The sequence below is a fragment of the Phallusia mammillata genome, chromosome 2, assembly GCF_965637545.1.
Source record: "Phallusia mammillata chromosome 2, kaPhaMamm4.hap1.1, whole genome shotgun sequence".
Classification (NCBI taxonomy): domain Eukaryota; kingdom Metazoa; phylum Chordata; class Ascidiacea; order Phlebobranchia; family Ascidiidae; genus Phallusia; species Phallusia mammillata.
In genome coordinates this window covers 15,802,440-15,824,699 of record NC_137253.1, presented here as the reverse complement: position 1 = coordinate 15,824,699, position 22,260 = coordinate 15,802,440, and the positions used below count along the sequence as shown (strand labels likewise).

General features: G+C 35.7%; 3 protein-coding genes across 4 annotated transcripts; 2 read left to right on the top strand and 1 right to left on the bottom strand.

The window, feature by feature from the left end:
* The first annotated feature begins 6,086 nt into the window (after positions 1-6,086).
* Positions 6,087-9,443, top strand: LOC145214709 (solute carrier family 22 member 4-like). 2 transcript variants are annotated; one of them, XM_080083294.1, is made up of 12 exons: positions 6,087-6,324; positions 6,405-6,543; positions 6,598-6,671; positions 6,814-6,917; positions 7,145-7,233; positions 7,306-7,474; positions 7,692-7,913; positions 8,002-8,216; positions 8,283-8,465; positions 8,582-8,720; positions 8,910-8,991; positions 9,239-9,443. In XM_080083294.1, the coding sequence occupies exons 1-12, from the start codon at positions 6,160-6,162 to the stop codon at positions 9,290-9,292; spliced, it is 1,635 nt and encodes a 544-aa protein (XP_079939420.1). In that variant the 5' UTR covers positions 6,087-6,159; the 3' UTR covers positions 9,293-9,443. The 2 variants fall into 2 exon arrangements, with proteins under 2 accessions (XP_079939420.1, XP_079939419.1); XM_080083293.1 differs by having other exon boundaries at positions 6,088-6,324; positions 7,079-7,233.
* A 646-nt stretch (positions 9,444-10,089) lies between these two features.
* Positions 10,090-12,989, bottom strand: LOC145213068 (organic cation transporter protein-like). The gene is made up of 7 exons (XM_080081308.1): positions 12,949-12,989; positions 11,918-12,112; positions 11,470-11,691; positions 11,099-11,313; positions 10,779-10,961; positions 10,371-10,509; positions 10,090-10,213 (listed from the first exon to the last, which is right to left on the bottom strand). The coding sequence occupies exons 1-7, from the start codon at positions 12,987-12,989 to the stop codon at positions 10,090-10,092; spliced, it is 1,119 nt and encodes a 372-aa protein (XP_079937434.1).
* A 3,893-nt stretch (positions 12,990-16,882) lies between these two features.
* LOC145213067 (solute carrier family 22 member 4-like) lies at positions 16,883-20,333 on the top strand. The gene is made up of 11 exons (XM_080081307.1): positions 16,883-17,047; positions 17,101-17,239; positions 17,302-17,375; positions 17,778-17,881; positions 17,968-18,122; positions 18,179-18,347; positions 18,510-18,707; positions 19,162-19,376; positions 19,451-19,633; positions 19,938-20,076; positions 20,234-20,333. Exons 1-11 carry the CDS (start codon positions 16,883-16,885, stop codon positions 20,331-20,333), a joined length of 1,641 nt encoding a protein of 546 aa, XP_079937433.1.
* Positions 20,334-22,260: the final 1,927 nt, after the last annotated feature.

Genomic DNA, 22,260 nt, shown 5'->3' with positions numbered 1-22,260 from the left:
ATTAGGATCAAATAAATACGGTAATAGGAAAACATATATTTGCTTTAAACTATTTGACACAAGGGGTTGTTACTTTTCAGTTCCCTTCATTTGCTACGTGATTCTTGGTTTGGGAAACTACAACGCAAATAATGGATTAAATGCCATAATATCATTTTATCTTTCATTATCAAACAGGTATTGTACGTCAAAATATTAGTTGGGTGAAAATATAGTTTTGGACATTGATATGATTTGTCAAACAATGTTTTTTATTTCTAGTTATACTAACATTTTTAATATCATTTAGGTAAAGATGTTTTTTTCAACTGAATTGTATTGATTGCAGCTTGGTAAACGTAATAGTGTACAGTTGTGTTGATGGCAAGTTTCGAAATGCGATCAAACAGCTTTTCTGTTCCGGCGTCCGTCAGTAGGTATGGACAACTTCGTATAACCCCAGAAAACAAAAAGGTGGCGTGTCTTAGCAACTGTAATGGAAAACACTTCCAAGGTATCTCAAATCTGAGCAGCCCCCAGTACACCTATGTTCTCGGCCAATCTGAAGCTTTGTTTGGTCGTTTGGTTGTTTTTTGTTTGATTGATCAACTCTCTTGTAAATTTGCATCGTGTAAAAAACTGTCAGCAGACTTTAAAAGTTGTGAAGTATTTTTTCATTTACATGGTAAGTTATGGAAAACAAAGAAGAAAAAGAAATAAGTCAGATAAAAAAAACACGTATTACCAACGCTTAACTTGAACGTTGACTTATCAGATAGTCATTGCATGATTACTGTGGCCTTTTTTGAAAACGGGTATGTTCACTGGTTTGTAATTAGTAAGCTTCGGGCCCATATTTGGAAACACCATTGTAACCTAGTTTGCTTCGGCAGACAGACACGTACGGATCCACACAAAAGTTATGATAAATAATTACACTTTGTGAGGTACAAATTATCCTATAACAGTGGTTCTCAAAGTATGGGTCGCGACCCAAACATGGGTCCCCTGGCCAATTGTTTAGCAATGGAGACGGTCGATCCTCACTTTCACTTTGATTTAAACTTATTCAGTTGCACAAACTGACGCCAAATATAAATATATAATTACTTCCACCTTTTCGCGGTCCCCGCAAAATACCCTAAAGCAGGGGTCGGCAACCTTTTTTGTACTGCGGACCGTTTTTGAAACTAACATTTTATATCACGGACCGGCCTTTAAAAATCACAAATAATCAGTACTGAAAACTAATGACAATTATTACAATTACAACTTTGATTCAAAGTGAACCTTGAGCAAGTTTTATGCGTCCCGGTAACAAACTCCTGACGGACCGGCACAGGTCCGCGGACTTTGGTTGCCGACCAGTGCCCTAAAGCAGGGGTCCGCAAATACTTTTTGACGCGACCCAAAAAAAATTGCTCTAAATTTCTCGCGACCCAAGCATTTAGTTAGCAAGTTTGTGGAAAATACTAAACAACTAAATGAGAACCGCATGCTTGCACAGGTGCGCTTAATTTATTACATTGTTACATAGACTGTATGTAACAGTTACATAGTCATACGTAACAATGGAAAAGCTAATTAAAAGTTGGAAAAGTTGGTTGGAAAAAGCCGAAGTTTATTAATGCCGTAGATGCGATACTTATATTCATGGGAAATTTAAAATATTTCGCGACCCAGACTAGAAGGTCTCGCGACCCAAATTTGGGTCGCGACCCACTATTTGCGGACCCCTGCCCTAAAGGACCGCGGATCCCAGATTGAGAACGTCTGCGTTAACCATTTTTGCGATCCAAACACAGATCTATTCCGGAATAAATTTGGAATATTTGGAAGTCACACGGACGGCGACACGAGAAAACGTTAGATACGGTGCTCTGATCCTTTAACTTTCTGTGTAGGCTTCCGTTTAGTTAAGTTTATTAGGCTAAGCTCACTACTCTTACTATCCTTGAAACAATAAGCACATATATTAGGGGTTGCCAACCTCTACCACTCTAAAAACCATTCGGACCAATTTTACACAGAAAAAAAACTAACAACGGGAGCCACAAAAACCTTTTCAAATTTGAAATAAAATGCCACTGAAAAAACGTTTTTAAGTCTCACGACATTCGACTTTTCGTTGTTAGATAGTTCCTTGTATATTAGGACAGAGTTGAAGCAAATAAAATTTCCCACGTTCCCACGTAGCATCGAATGCTTTGTTTTCTTGAAATGCGGATTTTATTTGTGTATTTAACGCGTACTGTTAGACCAGTGGTTCCCAACCTTTTTTTAACGCGACCCAAATACTTACCAAAATTTAGTTTTGTGGTTTCTCGCGACCCATGGACATGCTATTTTAGTTGTATTTTTGTCTGTAAGTTGGGAAAGCTTTTTGAAAATTACTACGCCAGTTTAGCAAATCAAAAGTTGTGAGGAAGTTATTATTGGGCAACAATTTAAAGCCCTGGGTAATATAAAAGTAACGCTACGAGGCGTCAAAAAGTAGATGCTGTAATTGTCACTAAAACAAGCGACCCAACAGAATGTTCAGGCGACCCAACTTTGGGTCGCGACCCATAGGTTGGGAACCACTGTGTTAGACAACTAGTAACAAATAGGTATTGTTACGCGCGCACACACTATGCAAAACGAACTTTGTCCGTTAACTTGCGCGCCGCCAGTATACCTCTCTACGTTTCATGGCATAGACGCGGTTGTAGCTAACTACCAGAAACTTTCTCCGTTGGTACATTTATTTCATAGTATATGTATACGTATGGCAACCCTAATCTAACGAAATTTTAAAGTAAAGAGTTTAAATTTTTCGGTACATCTGCTTTCTCAAAGTCAACAGTAAAAACACAACTAGCGACACGCGCCATAATACGTTTTTTGAAATTATAATTTAAAACCAAGTCAGAGATTAAAAATGTTTGTTTCGAAAAAAAGAAAGAAAAAAGGCTAAGCTAATTTTAAGGTATCACATCTTATACGTAGAAATACATTAAAATAATGCCCAACCAACAATTTGTAATTTAGCAAGTTTATGAAACCTATAGAGTGAACCGCTGGAAAACAGGGTCAAAATTTGCAAGAAACAACTTTAGACTAGCCTACTATCCAGTGGTGGGATTTAGCCGTTTCGCACCTGTTCCATAGAACAATCTCACGAAATTTTATGAGATCAGCTAGGGAACCGGTTAGCATTACTGGTTAATGCCAATGGACTTGTAAGGTAGAGCTACTGACGGAGTGCCTCCTAGGAGATCCAAAAGTGCTTAATTTTTAAAACGGTATATCTCAAAAAATGCTAACGGTTAGGGCTATTAGCGTCGGGTAAGGTATTAGCATTTAAAATTCAATAAAACTAACCCAAAAAATTAGTTTTTTTATTATTCTTAGACGTTCACCCAGAGTTGCAAAACAGACCCTTAGTACTGGACCAAACCAAAATAACTTGAAGTCGGAATTTTAGGCTCGAAATCAGGTTACTAAAAACGCTCAGATTGCGGGTGTAGTTTACCAAAAAGATTACGGGATGTACGTATATAGTATATACGCAATAAATCAATATACACACCCGGTGCGCAAGAACATTCGTACAAAGAAAGTAAAAATACGAAAGTGGAATGTAGTAAAGTTGTAATTCATATCAGGCTCGTTATTTAAAAATTGTGTGCCCAGCCCGACGTAGGCTACAAACTCCAGTTTAACACATTTTGTCTGTTTTTGTTGTTCGGCATCTCCACTTGGACTGAGGAATTTGTTGTAGGTGCTCAGTAACAATCACAGTACGCCAGGCCCATTGAAGGCGCCATACCGAATCAGTCGGTCACCAAGCATGATCCCAGTTATGAATTTATGTTCATCTTAATAGGTGCTCAGTACATTCAAAAATATTTTTGTTGTTTGTATTCTTATGTCTACATTGGTTTTGGGCAGTTTTGCTTTCGCTGGCAGTCACAGAGCTATCCAAAGCAAAACCGTCAGATGTATTTCCTGTGTTTTAACTGACAAATGAACAACTTCCGAGTTCTCCATTTGTCTTCCCGTCTGCTGGTAGGCCAAAATGGAGTTACTTTGTGTGCTTTTTTAAACAGTGCTTTGTTCTAATACCAGGCATTTGTATGTACAGTGAGTCGTGAACTTAGACTAGTAGTAAAATATTACAACTGTTGTTGAAACTACAGAGCAGTGCTTCCGTTTTTTTAAGAAATAAAATACAATGAAACTAAAGGACCGACCTAAGTTGTAACTCTGGTCTATTTTGCTTCTTAACTTTGTTACAGAAATGTAGATTCAAACATTTGTAGATATGTCTTTATGTCAAATTGGCTCGTTTGGTTTATTTAACTTTGGGGCGTTTACACAGGCATTCAAATCCTTTTGGGTTCGGACCAGGTTAGGGCTCATGGGTTTTAATATAGGGCTCACTTCGTTTTTTTATTTTTATATAGGCTCACTTCGTCGAAGCCAGGGGTCGGACCGGTTTTGAAAGTAAAATTTTATCGCGGACCAGTCTTCAAAAAATTACAATTTATAGCAATGAAAACGCCTAACTTAGTTTATCATCCCCGGGATATATGGGCAAAATGCTTCATAGCATTTATCCTGGAAGATTATGCGGCCCGGTAACGAACTCCTCGCGGACCGGTACCGGGCCGCGGACCGGCGGTTGCCGACCACTGGTCTAAGCAGCTGCGAAGCACTTCTGAGGGAGCGTTTGCAATTTCTGAAGTGGTGTTTGAGAAACAAATGGGAATTTAGGAGGCGTTAAAGTGCTAAATTGTACTGCCGCTTTTCCTAACAGTCACGCTGGCTAACAGTATAATTATGCACTGTCTTTGTGGCTAAAACTAGTCAGCTATATAAGTATTTTGAGCAACATGTACGGTCAGCAAGTTGGTATATTCTTTCAAAATTGGGATCACGGAGACATACGTGCATGCGTTTTCTATAAGCAACACAATAGGTTACAAACTGAAAACAGGTAAGTAATTATCAGTGAAAGCATTAAGATACTCACCGGATACTTGTGGCTTTATAGAAACTTCACCGCATTTACATAATTGTTTATGTTAAATTAATTTTGATCCATACATCAAACACATGCATTATTACTAATTAAAGTAGATATTAAAAGATACAATTTAGTCATTTGAGAGAGATCAGATAAAACCATCATCCATCAATTTTTGTACGCAAAAAGTGAAAACACTGAAAAACAGTGCTTTTTATTTTGACAGCAACGTATAATTTCTTGCATTTATTTGTCTATTGCGAGGTAATCATTGTTTTAGCAATGGCTGTGGTGAAATAGAAGTTGAAAAGTCGCCTGAATACGTCATGATTTTGCGCCACAGATTCCGCGAATTTGTTGTGTGTACATTTTAACGGTTTTGTTTAAAATTATTTACTTCTAATCACTATATTTTCAAAGCGCAAGGTACTATCAGGTAATAGGTATAAACAAAACAAGCAATTTGCATGCGTTCTAAAAATGCTTGAGCAAGTAAGAAAGTAATGCCGCTGGCACTTTGAGTTGTTGTTTTGTTATGAATGTTTCAGAAACTAAAAAAAGGTGGAGACTTTTTCATAGCTAACATAAATTAAACGTCTTTTGTGATGTTAGCCCGACAGGAATTTAGCAGAAAATCCTTTGTAACTTACTATTGTAATTAACTTGCTGGTATGCCGGATATTCGGTTCCGTGGTAGGCTAGCTGCGTGATGTTAAAAACTTGAAACAAAAAGTCGGCTATAGGGGTAATTTGCAAGATGTAGTACTACTACAAACAAAGCTTAACAATTACTTTCAAACCAGGTGTACATGGAAACATTATATTTCAGAATAAAAATGCTCGCTACTACCGGTTCATGTGAAAGCTTGCAGTAACGTCGATATCAAAGGTTTACGCCAAAACCAAATTCGCAGAAAATCTAAACCGTTCCCACTAGACTACATTCGTTTCGATATTTCAGACTTGAAATGACAGTGGTCGTATATAGCCTACAAATACGCGACTTTCGATTTAATATATCTTCCAATGAGTTAAAAAAAAACAGAAAACTTTATCTGCAGTTCATAATAGTTCTATGTATGTTTATTTCGTATTTGTGTATTTCAGACTGTATTAACGTTAATGTTATTTTGTAGCAAGCTGCAAACATTAATTACAGTGACTTCATAATGGTAAAAAGCAATGATGAAGTAATGGGATACTATGAGAAAAGGTTATGCTTGTTGATGTTTCTCTCGTCTATTCCGAATACATTCATAACTATTCAAGTGCTGGTTACTCAATTCACACCTAACCACCATTGTGACACCAAGGAGGTGTTTGAATTTTTTAAGGTATTTTGATTTACTTTGATTTACTTTTGCTTTGTTTCCCGTTTATTTGATATTACTTAACAACTGTTTTCTGTTTTTAGGCAAGAAATGTAAGTAATGCATCAAGTTATGCTTTAAACATAAGCATACCTATGGAGGAAAACGAATTTGGGGAAATGTCACGAAGCAAATGTAAACAGTACAACTACACTCAACTGTTGGCTGCTGGATATCACCAGGGTAAGCATGTTGTGTGTGAAAATAAACGGTTTGTGATTAACAGGTGTTTTACAGATACATTCAACGTTTCAATTATTTCGTGTAAATCAATCCATTATGAAGGTCCAGAATCGTCGGCAGTTACTGAGGTGAGTTGTTTTCGCGTAACTTTGGAATTGTTTACACTCTACAATACAAGTCTTTATCATGGCACGGTTTTGAGCAATACTTTCACAGATATGCGAGTAAAATTTATAGTGTATTATGTAATATTTTTTTTTTCATTTCTAGTTTGATCTCGTGTGCGATCGAGCATGGCTGAATCCTTTTTTCACTTCATGTGTCTACATCGGAATGACGTTGGCAAGTTTTGTAGCAGGAAGTCTGAGTGACAGGTTGGATACATTGGTTGTTTAATTTTTATACTCACTACACAACGCCTGAATACGCTATGCTCGCGAACACTCGAATTTGACCACAACTTATAACAATTAGTTTATATGCGTTTAAACAGATTTGTAAATTAATATATTCAACCGTCATTTTACTTGTGTAGATATGGCAGAAAGCCAGTGTTTCTTGCTTTTACTTTTTGGTCGTTCATTTCCGTTTTTCTGCAAAGTTTTATGGTGGACGAAATTTCGTACGGCGTTCTGTGTGTGTTGGTTGGAATTGGAAACCTAATCAACTATGCTGTGGCAGCGGTTATGGGTTGGTTACAAAAAACGGCTAATCTTCGTGAACAAAATAAATATTCTTTGTCATAACTATTTTTGTTCATAGGATCGGAAACTATCTCCGCCAGGCACAGAACATTTGTTTACTTTTCTCTCACTATGGGTTACTCGGTTGGATATTTGCTCATGTCGCCATTATCTTACTTTTTTCGTGATTGGAGATGGTTTTTGCGGTTTTCAGGTTTAGTTGGGATCTTGTACATTCCCTACATATGGTAAGTTGCACATCGAAATATGGTGTCTAACAGTGATGCACCGAACCCCCCATAAAAGGTTTCGTGACGAAACCGAAAATAGGATTTTCGGCAGAAAAAAACACAACTTCACCGCACTTAAAAATTTTAGTTGCCAGATGCATTTATCGAGAAAATTTGACTTCGGTTGTTGTTTTTCTCATTATTTGATTGTGGTTGGTTTATTATCTTGACGCAGGTTGATCGACGAATCACCTCGGTGGTTACTTGCCTCTGGAAAGTCAGAAAAAGCGCAGAAAGTTCTTGACAAGATTGGAACACTGAACGGTCGGACACCCACCGCTTTGAAAGATTTAAATCGATCTGAGTCAGATGTTCCGATTGGTGTTTGGAAAACATTTGTCCAAATCGGCCGAGAACCAATTTTAGTGAGCAGATTTTTTATTGGATGTCTTGCGTGGTAAGCAAACGACTTTTCAAAACATGTAAAAAAATACACACTGACATTTCATTTGAATAAAAATCAAACTAACACTGTTTTCTTTTAGGGGGGTCATATCTATGGTATATTTTCAAATCGCTTTGAACAACAACAACTTGAGTGGAAATCGCTTTCTCAATTTGTTCTATTCCAGTGTTGTCGAAATAGCTTCAGCATTTATGTATTATATATTTGTGTCGAAATGGGGAAGATGTTTTCCATTCATTATTACAAGCGTTGGCTTAGCCTTTTCCATTGTTGCGACAAGTTTGATGATTAAATGTGAGTTATTTAACTGTGCTGACCATGTCAATTATGCAGAAAACTGATGATACGTTTTTTTAAAAGGGAGCTCAATATTTGTTATCATTTCTACCATGATTGGAAAGCTAATGGTTGCAACCGCTTGGGCAGTTCTTTATGTTCATACATTAGAAGTTTTTCCAACAAAAACGAGACAAAGCATACTTTTCTGGCTTGTCGTATCTTCCCGTGTGGGCGGAATCATTGCTCCATTTATAATACACACAGGTAAAGTATTTTGAACAGTTTAAATTGTAATGTAGTAATATCCTATTTGTGACATGTGGATTGGGTATACCCAACATATCATGCACAAGTTTTAAACCGATTTGTTTGCTTTTTAGGAGAGTCTGGCAATGTCTTGACACCGGCATTCGTGATCTCTGGATTGCTTATTGTAACGACGCTTCTCTACACATTTCTTCCTGAAACTAGTAATAAGTCACTTCCCCAAACAGTAGAAGATGCAAAGTCACTTGAAGGGTGAGTTGGAAGTAGATTATTTCTTTTGGAATGATTTTTTTACTATGCTATACACAACCAAAATTCAACTGGGATTTAAGACACTTGTACTCACTAATAAACTATTTGACATCGACATAGAAAAAAAACTAAACTTGGTTAGTATTGAACTTAGTGGTATTTTTTGTGTGTTAACAAATTTATTTTCAGCGTTTGGAAACAATACTGGATGAAGATTACATGCAGTAATGTAAAGGCTCAAAAGGAAACTTACATGGAAGAATATAACAAAGTACTTCCTTTTGAACAAAATATTTAAACCATCTGTGAACAAAAAATTTGAATACATTTGAGTCACTTGATACTGTCACCTTTGTCATGACCTTATGTCGTTGTTACTGCTAATATCTGCGAAATTGAACTCATGGTTTTTTATGATCAAGTTCGTGTTATTGAAAGCATTTGTAAACCTAAGTTTCAATCCTAAGTTCTAAATAATTAGTTTCGATTTATCAAGATTGCGTTTTGTTTACTTTAAGGGTGGATCTTTACAACATCGTCATAAATTGTATTGTTACATTGTCATCTTATAAGATGGACTACAGCATTGTAATATCGCCTAGTCTTCACTTCATAAGTTACGTAGTAATTTGTAAATTCAATTATGTGTGGCATATAGTCAGAGTCAATTGATTTTGTGTTCATAAAGTTGTGAAAAGAAATAAAATATCTCTCGTTAAAAAATGCGTTATTTTTTGATATGTTAAGATCCTGTGATTTAAAAAATTGACTATAATCATCTCTTTGCAGGAAAGAGGCGCACATTAGCATAAAATAGTTACAAAAAAAGTAAAAAAAAGTAATTGTCTAGCAAGTTTCATTTAACATAACATAACATAGCGAGGAAATGGTTGTGAGTTATTTAAATAAAAGGTTGCGTTGAAACTGACTCTTTACCCTGTTTTGTCGCCAGAAGGATAAAAGTTGTATTTTATCTGGTTACAAACAGAAAAATTGCGCTTCAAATAAAAACCTCAGCATTTAAGCCTTCGTTTGTTTTCAGTCACAAATAACAGATGTGTATAGTGGTTAACATTAATTGTTTTCGAAATGTGCATTCAAGGAATAACTGCGACGCTGGTTGTTTTGTCGTTTTACCCCAAATACTTTCAGTTGCTAAAATGTTATTATTCAAAGGATTGTCCTTTGAATAAAAATATACTGGAACTCTACAAACTTGATATACTGGAACGTAAAGTATACAGACAGTATGGTTTTGTTGACGTATATTTGTACATTGAACCATAATCTCTTAAATTTTGTTGAAAATTAATTTTAATTTTTTTCGTTGATTGGTTGCAGTGGAACAAAACATCACGGTATAGCAAATTTAAGGTTCTAGCAATAGCTTGTTGTGCCGATTTTCGTTCAGCGGACTTATCTCTTCGTTCATTTCCATTTTAGGTTTATTTTGCTGATGTTTAGAAGTTGAACGAAAGCCAATTCTCCATTTCCTACATTAACGTGTTTACATTTAAAGACTATAGATCGTATGCATTCTTAGTATTAGATTTCTATTCACGCTCATTCAATTAATTTAATTATTCTTTTGTGCTAAAAATAGATTTAAAATACTTCTCTGCCTTTTACTGCACTAGGACTCTTGACTACCTTTTGAGATTGACCGCATCTTGTACTGTTTGTGGCAGAGCAACGTTGCTTGTTTCCGGTAAAAAGAAACAAAGTAATGCAGACAACGCTATGAGACCTGATGTGACTAGAGATGGTACCACAATTTCTCCGCTCTCACCTAAAATAAATCGTTTTTTAGTTCTAATGACAAAACCGATAAACTGTGGACGACACGCCAGTAAAGCAGTGATCTCGTTCTTAAACATCCAAACGACACATATAATAAACACGAATGAACTAATACGTATCAAATTAAATTACTTTTAGTTATTAATAACTAAGTTATTTATGTTTATAAAAGTTTTATGAAAGTTAGAACGGTAAATTATTTTCATTCAAAACTTAAATAGTTATAATAAGGTTTAAACAAAATCGAACTGCAATCACCAGCATAAATTAAAAACGGTGACAGAATTCCGCCGACTTTGGATGTAATATTTCCAAGTAATATCACTGATTGTCTTGTTTTGGTAGGAAACAACTCTTGTGTGTGAACATAAATCACCGCCCATGCTGAGGAGGCCATAAGTTTTCCCAGCATTGTTGATACGATAACAGCTGTGTCATTCCCTAAACACATTTTACTACACTTAAAATTGAGTAGTGCACGTTGATCTATGAATTATTTTGTAAGATTTAATGTATTTTATTCAACTCTTTGTCATATAGCTCCAGTGTGACTCTACAGACTGACTTTGCTGACTTACATTCAATAAAAAAACAATTCAGAGCAATGGAAATGGCAAGTATAAGGGCTGTTCCAATATAGGACACACATCTTCCCCACTTCTCTATTGCGACGTAATAGACAACGCCAGCAAATGTTTCAACCAAACTGGCGTAAAAGACGTTGAGAAAGCGATCTCCACCCAAATTGTTGTTGTTAAGCGCGAGCGCATAATATGAAACACTCACCATCAACCTGAAAAGTTCAGGATGTTTTATAAAATCTGTTCTAAAACAAAGCTGTTAAAATTTGAAAAAAAATTCATGATGTTACTTTTCCTTGTAATTAAGCAAAAATGGTGAAAAAAATAAAGTATAAATAGAAAAGAATACTCAGAAACATTCAACTCACCACAGAAAGCAAACGATACTTAGCCTTGCAATCAATGCAGGCGATTGAAAAACCTGGCGAAACGTTTTTCGGACCCCAAGGGCAGTTGCAGGAGCCAGTTTTCGCAAGGATTCGATTTCGTAGGGTTTGTCATTGTTAAGTCTCGAAATCTTATCAAGCACCTTTTGTGCGTCATGGATCTTCCCACTTGCGAGCAACCATTGTGGCGTTTCATCGATCAACCTTCAGATCAAAGTAATAGTCCAAGCAAAAACTTCTCAAAAAATAATTTTCTGGAATACTACTGAGATCAGTAGTGATACAACAATGCTCACATTAAAATATGCAAGTTGAACTATCTTACTGCCGCAAATCAAAAAATAAATCGTTAAGCGGAACAAATTGCTTAAAGACAGAGAGTTGAAAAAATTTGTAAAACAAATGGTTTCGTGAAGTGCATGAATCTTACCACCAAAAAGGAATGTATCCAATGCCCAGCAGACCGACAAAACGAAGAAACCATCGCCAGTGACGAAATGCGTATGAAACCGGCGCGATAAGCATGTAACCTATACCGAATCCCATGTGCAGTGATAGATATCCACGAACCCTGTACTTAGTTGGTATAACCTCGGCGCCTGAGAAAATAGTACCGAATGTAGATCTGAAAGAGCAAGTTAAGTTTTTGGATAGCATTGCGCCCTGGATTGCAGGCTGTATGACTGATTAAATTCTTTGTTTGTTTTGATTTTATTCGAAGAAACGGTTACCACGATGTTGCATGCAACACCGACTCCAAACCGATTTGCCAAAAAATCTAGAAGTTTTTTAAAACGTGATTTTTTCAATTTTGCCTGGACCCAGCAACGCGCTTGTCTTTTCGCCTTTTGTTGTTGTATAATTAGCACCAGCAAACCCAACCATCTTTTGTTACTTTTTGATGAAACAAATAAAAACATTCAACAAAACTTTGCATTTAAAAAAGTGGCTCTTTAGCGCCTTATTTGGTAAAAATATCAAAATAAATCACCCCGTTGAACACACACTCTTTACACATTAAGTTGCTTTATAGGATGGTTATTACCTATTACTGCAGCAACAGCGAAGTTGATAAGATTTCCAGCGCCACAAAGAATTGATAGAGCAGAGTACGTAAAGATGTCTTGGACAAAACTCATTAAAAACAAGCTTACAAACTGCAGAAATGTGAATGAAAGAAAAACATAACGACGTCCGTATCTGAAACGGTTTTTAATTTTTACATTTTTAAAATATTCTTTTTTTTATGATAATCAAATCTGTCAATAAGTCGTTGGGCAAAAGCTGTTTTTCGCATTTATGTAGTCTTTCGAACCTACTTGCTTTGGGGACAAAACTTTAAGAATAACTTTAATAGCTTTGTAAGAATCCCTTAACCAGGTTTGTTTCGGTGTCTTTGCTGTTTTACGAAACTGTTCGTAATTTTTTCTATCAATAAAGTTGTGTTATACAGTAGCGCACCTGTCGGATAGAAATCCAGCAACGATTGAACCAAGTATCATCCCGCAAAACAATAATGACGATAGTACAGGCCTCATCCATGAACGATTACACACCAACTGAAACTGCGAGAAAACAAAATCCGCAAGGAACCACATAGAAAATGTTTTTTGTCACCATGTATTTGTTAAAGTTGTAGTTTTAAAGGGTTTTTTGAAAACGCACAATCAATTGTGTTGTGTTCACGTGTCTATTCGAAAACTGTGTTTTTTTAGTTCAAGTTTTCTACTAGCGAGTTTTGCACGCTGTACAGGGAACGGACACAAGCAAGTTTGATCTATTTATTACCCAATTTTTAAACCGTAAAAGTTTCTTTACTTGTTTAATTTTTGCCTGTTAAAACTTTTGTGTTCTGATTGGGCTCATGCCCGTATAGGTTTTGATTGTAAACATGTTTCGTGACCTATATTAGCAGTTTGTTGTTTTTTGAAGCAAACCTCTGTTGCAGCTGAAACTTCTATACCATCAAAATGAAAAGAATTGCATGGAATTATTTCCAAATCTGAGTAATTATCTACACAAAAAGATTGCTGTGAGAATTGACCCGGTAAAAAGGTTTTACAGCATTGGCGAGTCATGCAACATATTTTAACCACAAAAAATTCCGTTAGCAGCTAAAAACGCAATATTTGCTTTGGGTTTCGAAAAAGTGCTAGGCATGTAAACAAACTGTAGAATCCAGACGACAAGGCAAACGCATGTACAACAATCATGTAAACAGGAAAAACATCAGAAAACATGCTTTTGCCAACTTACAACTTGAGTTAACTGCCTCCATTAGGGTTAAATTGTACTGACTACACTGACTCTGCAAAACTTGTCGGTCTTTCGCAACCCATGGAATTGTCAAGTTAAGGATACTTTGATTTTGATCAATGAATGCATCGTAAACTCCATTGTTAGCCTGCAACATAAATAGGCCTAGTTTTAAGACATGTATTTGCATTGTATTGTATTAACTGGGCAAAAAATGGTACATAAAATACACTACACTAGAGCCACAGAATCGGAAAACGGCTGCAAAAACTTCGAATAAAAATGAGAATATATACATAAATAAGACACAATATTGAAAGATTCAGCAGCCGCACCCTTAAGACTACCTTTTAACCAGTAAGGAACGAAATTAAAAATAGTAACAAAACAAAACAAACACACAACTTTTTGTGTTTACAACGTTGTACAACACAAATAAAAATAAAAATACAACTGAAATAAAAATACAATTTTCGATTTGAACTCGCATTAAACTGCAATTAGAAAACACTGGATTTTCTAGAAATCTAGACTATTGATTCTTAATCTGTGGGTTAACGTTAAAGGAATGGCCGGTTTTAATATAGGAATTGCATCATAAACTTTTAATTGCTTTAAACCTTCCATATGCGACGTTATATTTTCTACATTTTATTTTATCAGATTTAAGGTAAATTATTTTTACTCGATGGTTTCCGATAATATAAATGTTCTGGAATAGATCAAGCTTTATCCAAGCAAGTTATGTACGCCTACACAGTCGTCACAGTTGTAACAAGTATTTATGTTATTTTAAACGTACTTAACAAACCTATAAAAGGGTTAGAAAAAGTTACACTCATGCAGTACCACTCAAGGCATAAAGTGTAAGGAAATTTTTGGACAGTCTTATAATGTTCAAAATTATATAAAGCGAAATATATATAACTTTGCATTTAGTCCACCAACCTTTAAAAGTTTTTCGACATCACATCGATGAGGTGGCGTGAACAGAGTTACAAGTGATTGCAACATAGGCAAAGCATTTGTGATCGACGTAAAAAACATTAGGACACAAAGCCTTTTTTCATAGTAGCCAAATTTTCGTTCATCGGTTTCCTGGTTGCTCATTTTCAAAGGTATTCCTAAGTCCAGCAGGTTTGTGATTTTGTTGTCCAGCCAGTGTAGAAAACAATCAGTATGCTCTTACAGTTCACTAGCTTTCAATCTCAAATACATCAACATGCACCAAAACGAAGCGACGCGCTTTAAACGACAGTCTGCAATGCATATGCCTGTTCGGTGTAGGTCACACGTCGACGTGCCTACGTTTTTGCTTGTCTTTTACTTGGTTAATGATTAAAAACCTCTTCAAGCTGGACGCTGCAAAGTCGAAGAAAATACTGGTATCATGTAACGACCCAATTGTCCGCAAAACTCAAGTACCAGTGCGTGGTCGGTGTAGTTTTAAAGAGTCAGTTACCTTGGCGCACCGCTAAAGCATGTTATTACTGTATGTCAGAGGTGTGCAACCTTTGTCAGGGTTGGGCCAAATGCAGTAACCAAAATTCGAACGCAGGCCGCACCTGTGCTCTAAAACACAATGTAAATTTGTTTTGTCGATTACCAAATATACCTAACTATAAGTAAAACTCGCATTTGATTCTAGCCACATTTAATATCGCCTGGTCGCAGAAAAAAAGCATCGAGCGCATTAATCTGCTCAAAAATATATAATAGCGGGACTCGTTTTTCAGTACATTTGAAATCTAAGGCTCTCTGTGGGCCGCACAACCTTCAATTAAGAGCCACATTTGGCCCGCGGGCCGCAGGTTGCACACCCTGCTGTATGTTGTAATCTTTTTGTTACAACCTATTTTCGTTTAATTTAAGTGCAAATAAACTAAACTTGAAACTTGAAACTTGAAACTTGTCAATCTATCACTCACATTACATAATAATCATTACGAAACACCACAATAAACAGATGAATGTTGTAAAAATTGTTGGATTGTGCAGATCCAGCGAAGTTCCAACTCCTATACCCATTTTGTACTCTGCTATTCATACACGGTTTCACTCGTTTTACCCCCTCATAGGCACTGTACTGAATCAGTTAACACAACAAGCATTCCTACATAAGACAAGGCACAGGCTAGAACAGGGCTGGAAAGAGTATTGTAATGGGCATATGCATTGATCTTTTACTACGTCTATTCTATTGTGTGTAAACAACGAGAAAAAAATCAGGCACCACAATATAAAAGATGACGTCATAAACAGTCAAACAAATACACTGATCGCCATGCAGACTGTTCTGCTCGATTCATGCATTAAGTTGCTTTATATATGAAACACACCTATCTCTGTGCATAGGTAATATTGAAACAAAAGCGCTTGGCGCCCATTGGTAAAATAAGTATCTGCGATGCGACCGTCATGGCGAGTAGGTTGTGGACATCTGGGCTGGAACAATGCAGCCAGAGGTGGGATTCCAATTCACAGCAGAAGCCGGGATTCGCTTGTTATCAATTTAGCTACGCAGGCTCAGTGGCGATCCAGTCGAAAGTCGAATTACAAAGACCTTTGCCTGACTCGTATGCTGCACATGTCAGCCTCGTAGATGAACATGAATTCAATATCTAACTTAGTGCGAAAAAACAAGGCTTGTAAGGCAACAATTAACATCCAGATCTAAGTTAAGACTGTTGAGTAACTAAGAGTTTTTTAATATGTTCGATGAGGGCAAAACTAGTATATGATATGATGAAATGAATGTTTTAAGATGTGAAAAACTAAAATGCAGATGAATGTGGTGACTAAAACTGGTATATGCCATATGCAATTAACAATTTTGGTAATGCTAGCAATTTTGATCCCGCCGATATAGCGGTTATTGTTTGCGGAAATATAATAATGAAACGTTAAACCGACATATCGTTTTTTTATGATATAATTGTAGGAAATAGTTGGTATTTTCCTCATTAGTAATGAAACGGCTATAATGTAAAAGCGTTTTTACACTAGTACGACACGATAAAATATACTTTTGTTGCATTTGTATTAGTGAAGTCTACTGCACATGTAATTACGTCAAACTAGTATTAAAAATAAGACTTGACTTATACCTTTGACCACGCTTGATAATACTCGCTTCAAAATGCTGAAGATATTTGGACAAGGAATGAGCTATTACGAGAAAAGGTTATGTTTGTTGATGTTTTTATCTGCTGTTCCGAATGCATTGGGTATGCTACAGGTTCTTATTATTCAATTTACACCCAAGCATCATTGTAGCGTCACCGAAACATTGGAGTATATGAAGGTAGTTGCTTGATTTTTGTTTAGTCTTTTTGTAAGTATTCGATGCTTTTCAAGGCCAGAAATGAGACCGATGCATTTCATAAGGCTTTAAACATAAGTATACCTATGGAGGAAAATGAATTCGGGGAAGTTTCACGAAGCAAATGTAAACAGTACAACTATACTCAACTGTTGGCAGGATACGGTCACAAAAGTACGTTTGTAGTGCTTGTATATCGACAAGTTGTTTAATTTGACATTGTTTGTTTCGTTTAGATCAAAGTAACGTTTCCATTATTTCGTGCCAGTCAATGTATTTTGAAGGTCCAGAATCATCAGTAGTAACTGAGGTAAAGCTGTTTTTGTCCAAGCCAAGTTCCAACATACATTTGTACTTATTTATTTGTACCAAAAATAAGCCATAACAACAAGAGATGTACCGAATCGGCTAATTTTGGGTTCGGGCGATACCTGTGTCATGGTTGTCAGCCTGACAATGAAATATCGACTTAAAAAAACGATACTGTTTTAACAAAACTAATAATTTTTTTGTGGTGTAGTTTAAAGATTATGTGGTACCGTGTTAAGCAAAAACGACACGTACTATATATGCTATAAATTTTTGTCCGTAAAAGATTCAGTTTTGACGGAATTGCAACAACTTATTCGGCCGAAATCGCATAAAACAGTAACAGTAAAATTTCGCTGAATTAACTCAAAGCATAGTGCACCTCTATCGTATATGTTTGCAGTTTCGCCTTGTTTGTGACCGAGCATGGTTAAATCCACTTTTCACTTCTTCATTGTATGTTGGGATGATGTTCGGATGTCTGCTGGCAGGAAGTTTAAGTGATAAGTAAACAACGTGCAGAACAAATACACTTTCCCTTAAGTCTTGTTTTGAGTTTGTAATGTGAATTATTTTATTAAATGGTTTTTCAGATTCGGACGAAAGCCTGTATTTCTGGCCTTTACCTACTGGTATTTTATTTTCACTTTCCTGTTGAGTTTTGTGGGAAACGAAATTTGGTTTCTAGTCATTTGCATATTTGCCGGTGTCGGTAATCTTATCAACTTTACGGTGGCTGCAGTTATAGGTTAAGACCCAGTTTTGTAGTCTGCATTCAATTGCTTACACCGGATGTTTTTGCAGGGAATGAAATTGTTTCCCCGAAGCATAGACCATTAATGTACTTTTGTCTTATAATGGGTTATTCTGTGGGCTATTTATGTATGTCGCCGATATCTTACTTCTTCCGTGACTGGAGATGGTTTTTGAGATTTTCAGGAGCGATTGGAATTTTATACATTCCATACATTTGGTCAGTTTACACTTTACAGTGAGATATTTTCAAAGCAACATCACATTATTCAAAAAAATGCAAAAACAAACTGTTACTTTTGTAATGATTGTTACAGGATAATATTTTGATCACACTGAAATATAGATTTTTTATGCATTAATATACATTACATTATTACAGGTTAATCGACGAAACACCTGAATGGCTCATAGTTTCGGGAAAATTTGATGCAGCTCAAAAAGTTCTAAACAAGATGGCCAAACTAAATCATGATTCACCTGTAAATGTAAAAGATTTGAAACAATCTCTACCGGAGGTTCCACTCGGTGTCTGGAAAACTTTGGTACAAATTTGTCAAGAACCAGTTTTGGTTTGCAGGTTTGCCATTGAATGCTTCACGTGGTAAGTCTGTTGCTGAAAACATTTGTCCAATAGTCAGTTGTTGTTTTTAAATAGAAAGGCGGCTTATCAAATAATCAAGTATGTATTTAAGCTGTGTTAAACAAAGAGCTCCAAAAAAGTTATTTAGTAACCTTAAACAAATTTAATTTTTGTATATTGCGATATAAGTGTTGTACTCAATCTCACTATGTTTTAACACCAGTTATGTTAAACATAAAAAAAATGTAAAAATGTTTGCCCTTTCTAATACAAACAGGTTTCCCTTGATACGGTTTGTTCAATCGTATTATTATAAAAAAGAGAAAATGATAGTTCACTTTACGATAGACTTCTAATAACAATAACTTACTTATTTTATTAAAATTTACATTATAGGACATTACAGGATTCAAACAGTTTTGTACAACTACTGCGTGAAACTGTTTTGCAGGGCAGTTTCGGCGCTCTCTTACTTTGTTCTTGCCCTAAACAACAACAATTTGGGTGGAAACCGCTTTCTAAATCTCTTTTACGCAAGCATTGCTGAAATAGCTGCAATTTTTCTATATTATGCAGCAATTTCCAAATGGGGTCGTTGTTTCTCATACATTTTGACAAGTGTGGGTTTGGCTTTCTCTATCATTGGATCCTACTTGGTATCGGGATGTGAGTAGATTTACGACAAAAACTCATAAATCATTTTTTTCATGAAAGTTAAAACAGACTGTTATTACTTTAAGGGGGGACAGTTTTTGTAATTATCCTAACAATGACCGGAAAGCTAATGGTGGCAGCGACTTGGTCAATTCTTTTTGTTCACTTACCCGAGATGTTTCCGACAAAAACGAGACAAAGCATTGTTTTCTGGGCTTTGGTGTGTTCCCGTTTAGGGGGAATCATCGCTCCATTTGTAATACATGCAGGTGAAAGTTGTTAAACACGTGTAACGTTTTTGATAAAAAGTATCAACTTAGTATTTTAACTCACTTAGTTGCTCTAAGAAGGATTTCAAAAATGAAAAAGTTGTGCCAACCAGAAGCAAATTACAATATTTCATGTTAGGCTTTTATTCCAAAGCAAAAATTATTAAAGGCAGATTTGATACTTTAATTAACGCAACCAAAAACAAGATTTGCCTTATTAGACAGTATGATGGGCAACCTTTGCTGAAGTGGTTGATAAGTAAACCGCTGATGCTTAACTTTAATTAACCTTGCTTTCTTTTAGGAAAATCTGGTAGTTCTTTTTTATCATCTCTTACAATGTCTGGATTGGTACTTGTCACATCTTTCCTTTACATATTTCTCGCCGAGACAAGTAATATTCCTCTGCCTCAAACAGTCGCGGAAGCAAAGTCACTTAAAGGGTTTGTCTAATAAATGTTAATTTTCCATTTTAAACAAAGCGTTAAATTTTGATGAAAGAAAAGGGATAATTTTACATAATGGCGGAGACAAAAACAAACTTTTCCTAATTTCATAAAATTTGCTCAACATCGAAAATCAGTTTTTACATTTTTTTAGGTATTGGAAACAATGCGTGTACAAATACAAGTTCTGCAATGACAAAGATCATCGTGAAACTTTTCCAGATGAATATGAATCAGTCCGTTTGCCCAAATAGGTCGTGATCTGTTATAAACATTAAATTTGAGATAAACCATTCAGAGGTGTGGAAAACAACTCGAAACAAGCTGAAAAATAATTACTATAATTAATTCACTTGTAAATATTAACTGTCACGACTTACTTGGAGGATATTAAGTGACTATTCTCTGCTTTTGCTCTTGCTCGTTTAGCTTTTCATTTATTACAACTATTTAGCAGTTTGTTTTCAAGATCAATTGGACAAATTTAAATTATATATTGCTACTTTTTTTCAACGTACGATAGTTTTTATCCATAATACCATATTATAAGCGGATAATATGCTACATGCGATTAATGTTTGTTTAATCGTCCACTTTGCTTTGCAAGTGAAAAAGGTATACTACTGAGAAATATAGGTAGAAAAAAGCTACGACAAGCACATTTAGGGAATAGGTTTTTAAAATAACCAACTTGCTAAAAAACTATGCAACAATGAATGAGATAATAGACAAAATATCTTGTGGCAAAGTACAAAACAAATCAATCAAAAACACACATACGTGAAAAAACGATTGAGATATATTTCCGTTTATAAATTTCGTGATGTCATGGTCTGTCTGCTTTGGACATTTAAAGCACAGTAAACATAGTGGAAAACTTTGTTGCATAATTTAGTTAAAGTCTTCTGTTTTATCAGCTTACTTTATAATCGTTATGGAGTGGAAGGAATAGAGCAGGAAAACTTTTTTCACGGCGGACCAGAATAACATTAAAATTATATGCGAGGGCCACGTAGCTTACATGGCCGCGACTCAGAAATGCAAAACACAAAACTTGTGACACACGCCAAAGTCCACACGTCAGACACACACATCAGAAACACTATTGTTCACGTGTGCAGTGCATAAGTGGTTTCAGCCTTGTTGGTTTAAATGTGGCCATCAATTCAATGGTTTTATGTTTTGTACTTTTGGGCAACTGTATTTCCGTTTGGCAAGTGAAAGTAAAAGTCTATTACTAAACGTAACACGACAAAGCGCAAAAGTACAACGTTTTATGCCAGAGCAACATATTCTCAATAATGTTATCTGTACATATCTGCATTCATTTTGTACCAAATTAGCACACCGTTTAGTTACCACGATTTCTTCAAATTTCGGTAGCAAATGCCCTGTCTTCAGACTCCAAGCAAAGGTCGTCCTTTAAAACAATGTTACAATACAATTTTGTTCCATCCACAAAAGTTTTGTGTCTACGTCTCTCGAATGGTTTTCTTACATGTAAATCGCTGATAAAAATATTGTGGCAATTTGCAACATCAGTGAAAATGACTTATTCATGACCAGAACCAAGTTAAGATTTAATTGTCACCCTTTCAGCTGGTTTGCTTCTGCAAACGATTGTGGTAAATCGATATTTGCTGTTTCCGGTAAAGGAGGCACAAAAGACATGATGTTGTTATCAATCCTGAACTTATGAGCAAAGAAATTAGAAAGTCTCGATTTTCGTCTGATAATTTTGCATTTCGGTTTTGTAATACCAGTAATTTGCTCATTATCTTTTAATTAGGTACACAGTTACTTTTTTCAGTAAAACACTGCAACAAAACATAGGTATGGGCTTTGTTGTAATACTTTTTCGTACTGTTTTCGTACATAAAAGTTTAGTATACCCACATACAGGCATATTTTACACAAACTTGCAATAGATTGAAAACGTACAATGAATTGAATATGTTAACACTTTTGTGAAATAAATAAGAATCAATAAGTAATTATTAAATGCAAAGAAACAAGCTAAGAAATAGTTTTTTTTATGACAAAAGATCATCACAATACAAATTTGCTTTATTTGTAAATTACTTTTTAGTTCCATTTTTTTTTGGAGCTTACTGACACACTCAATAAATGGTGTTATGGCGCACCCAATCCGGGACGTTGGCAAGGAAGACGATAGTTTGC